This window comes from Galeopterus variegatus, unplaced genomic scaffold (assembly GCF_000696425.1).
Source record: "Galeopterus variegatus unplaced genomic scaffold, G_variegatus-3.0.2 Scaffold5819, whole genome shotgun sequence".
In the NCBI taxonomy this organism is placed as follows: Eukaryota; Metazoa; Chordata; class Mammalia; order Dermoptera; family Cynocephalidae; genus Galeopterus; species Galeopterus variegatus.
In genome coordinates this window covers 66858-69381 of record NW_007731930.1, presented here as the reverse complement: position 1 = coordinate 69381, position 2524 = coordinate 66858, and the positions used below count along the sequence as shown (strand labels likewise).

The 2524-nt window shown below is 33.0% G+C and overlaps 1 protein-coding gene across 1 annotated transcript in view; it reads left to right on the top strand.

Annotated features, from left to right (window-relative positions):
- Window positions 1-6: 6 nt before the first annotated feature.
- CCDC178 (coiled-coil domain containing 178) overlaps window positions 7-2524 on the top strand; it is a gene marked incomplete at its 3' end in the record, with an annotated part of 69258 nt that continues 66740 nt past the window's right edge. The window contains exon 1 of the mRNA XM_008590040.1: window positions 7-33. Coding sequence (XP_008588262.1) covers window positions 18-33 — 16 coding nt within the window. The remainder of the gene's footprint in view (window positions 34-2524) is intronic.

Genomic DNA, 2524 nt, shown 5'->3' with positions numbered 1-2524 from the left:
TTTTTCAGGAAAGTAAGATGACAAATACTGAAGGTAAGGACTGAGTGTAAATTGTATAGTAGACTATGTGAGCTATGTTTATATTTACTCATTAGTTTGTGATATCAATTCTATAGTATTATTAAGAAATAAATCCTACATAGAATTAATAGTTGACACAGTAATGATATATAATATTAAGAATATAATATATTATATCAATAACATTATTAATGTACAGTTTTAGCTTGTAAGAATTGCTGTACATTTTCAGAAATGTATGCATTTTTAAAATAAGCATTTTTTTTGTAATCACCCAAACCAAACCAGCAGATGCTAAATAGAATCTTCGAAGTTCATTGGGGGTGTGTTTCTTAGAAGAAAAATGAAGAAGGACTAATGTTTTGGGGTGTGAAATCCGGAATTAAAAAATCCTTTAGTGTAGATCCATAAACATTATCTCTGAAAGTGTTTCTAGCATTGTGTTTGGAAAGAAGTAGAAAGAGATGAGGAAATATTTGTCAGATATTCGACAAATATTCATCTGTCATTTTATCTATAGAGATTTATACTTGTTTTTTCTCAGATCATTCTGGTGGAGAACTCTTTATATTTCTCAAAAAATTTTAGTCTTGATTTTGGGAAATTTCTCTCTGAGGATTTTCTGTTTGACAAATAAAATTGAAATGTTACCATTATAATTCTTCCATCTGTTTCTGTATGATCTTGGCTTAGAGTTTATTGCCCATAGTTAGTTATAGGCTACAGTTAGTTTGGGACAGATTTTTAAAATATCAAATGAATGATTTATGAACCAGTTAATTCAAGACACTGGGATATCTGTGTGCTATTAGGGTACAGAGATGTTTAAGAAATGACCCTTATAAGAAGGGTATAATTTTGCAGGCCAAATAAAATATAAATATATACAACAATTTGTACAATACAACAGAAAAGGACAGTTATATAGCGTAACAGCAGAAGTGACACAAGGCATTACATGCCAAATGAATACCATGGCTGAAGAGTATCTTCAGTATTTTGAGTAAGGCCAATTTGTTCTTTAAGCATTACGAGAAATGTTAATGGATGAGGAGGGATTTGAACTGAATCTGGAAGGATGTATTTTTATATGAAAAGAAAAGAAAGGAGCAACCTTAAACAAGCAGAACAGAATGTTCAAATAACAGGAAATAACACAAAATGTGGGAAAGATAAATAACACTGACTGTAGCTGGGGAAGATTCAGATATATAAAGATGGTGAAAATAAAGCTAGAGATGATTGAAATACAGTCAAGAAGCATTTGAATTTCAGTGTGGACTTGATTTCTCAGTCTCTGGGCATACGTATATTTGAGTACAAATGTTACATGACTAAACCCTTTGCTTGCCAGAATGTGATATGAAGAATTACTTTGCTACAGGAGGAAATATGGAAACTGATTACCTTATTATTACAGTTCAGGCTATGGTAATGGGATCCTGATCTATAAAGAATCAATAGATATGAATGGTATTAGAGAAATATTACACAGGAATTGTTAAACTTTGCTGAATGACTAGTCCCAATAGGGACTGACTAGTTCCTGTATATAGATATAGGAACTGGAATACAAATATTATTTAACTGTTGCAAATTTTGATAATAGGAACAGAGATATAAGAAAGGAAAAGACATTGAGTGGAACATAGATGAGTTTAGATTTACAGATACTGAATTTGCAAATGAGGTTGGTCCCTCCAGGGCTACCTCTGGCTTGCTGGCCTATACAAAATGCAAATGTTTAAAACCAACTAGATAAGGATCAGTGGGGAGGGTAATCAAAAGATTTATCATGGAATATCTTTACTCTCTTATCATTCTTTTATTTGTCAAATACTTTCTGAGAATCTGCTAGTATCAGACATCACTCCTTGTAATGCATGAGATCCCTCTCATCTTGGAGCTCCAACTGTATGTCTCCCTTATCTTTTCCAGCTCTGTGTCTGATCATACAAATATGCTCCTTTTCCTTGTGGCCTTCCTGGCTTTGGCATTTTACTTTATTGACGTGTATTTCTTTATTTCCTTGTTTATGGCGTGTCTACTTCTCAACGGGTACGTTCTAGTTTTGACTATCACCCTTTCTCCCATTCTACATAGGAATCATCAAGGACAGCCTTCCCTTCCCTATACTCATTGCTAGGATGGGGCTCTGGGATGGACAGTTTTTGGAAGTTTATACATTTGGTAAGGGGATCAGGGTAAAGTTAAGTCTAAAGCTACTTAATTGGGAGTTAATCACTTAAAGGAGATGATTAAAGGAGAAAGTATAGAGGGAAAGTTTTTTTTTTTTTAATCAAAGTAGTCATGTTTAAGGAACATGAGGGAAAATAGGCAAAGAAGAAGTTAGAGAAAGTTAAAGAAAACCATTTCATTGAAAGATTATCTACGTGTTTTGTAGCATAAAGAGTTAAAAGAGGAGGAGGATGATACAAGGTTATTGAATTCTGTCATTAGGGTATGGTTAGTGGTCTTTTTATAAAACAAATTTATCAAGGTA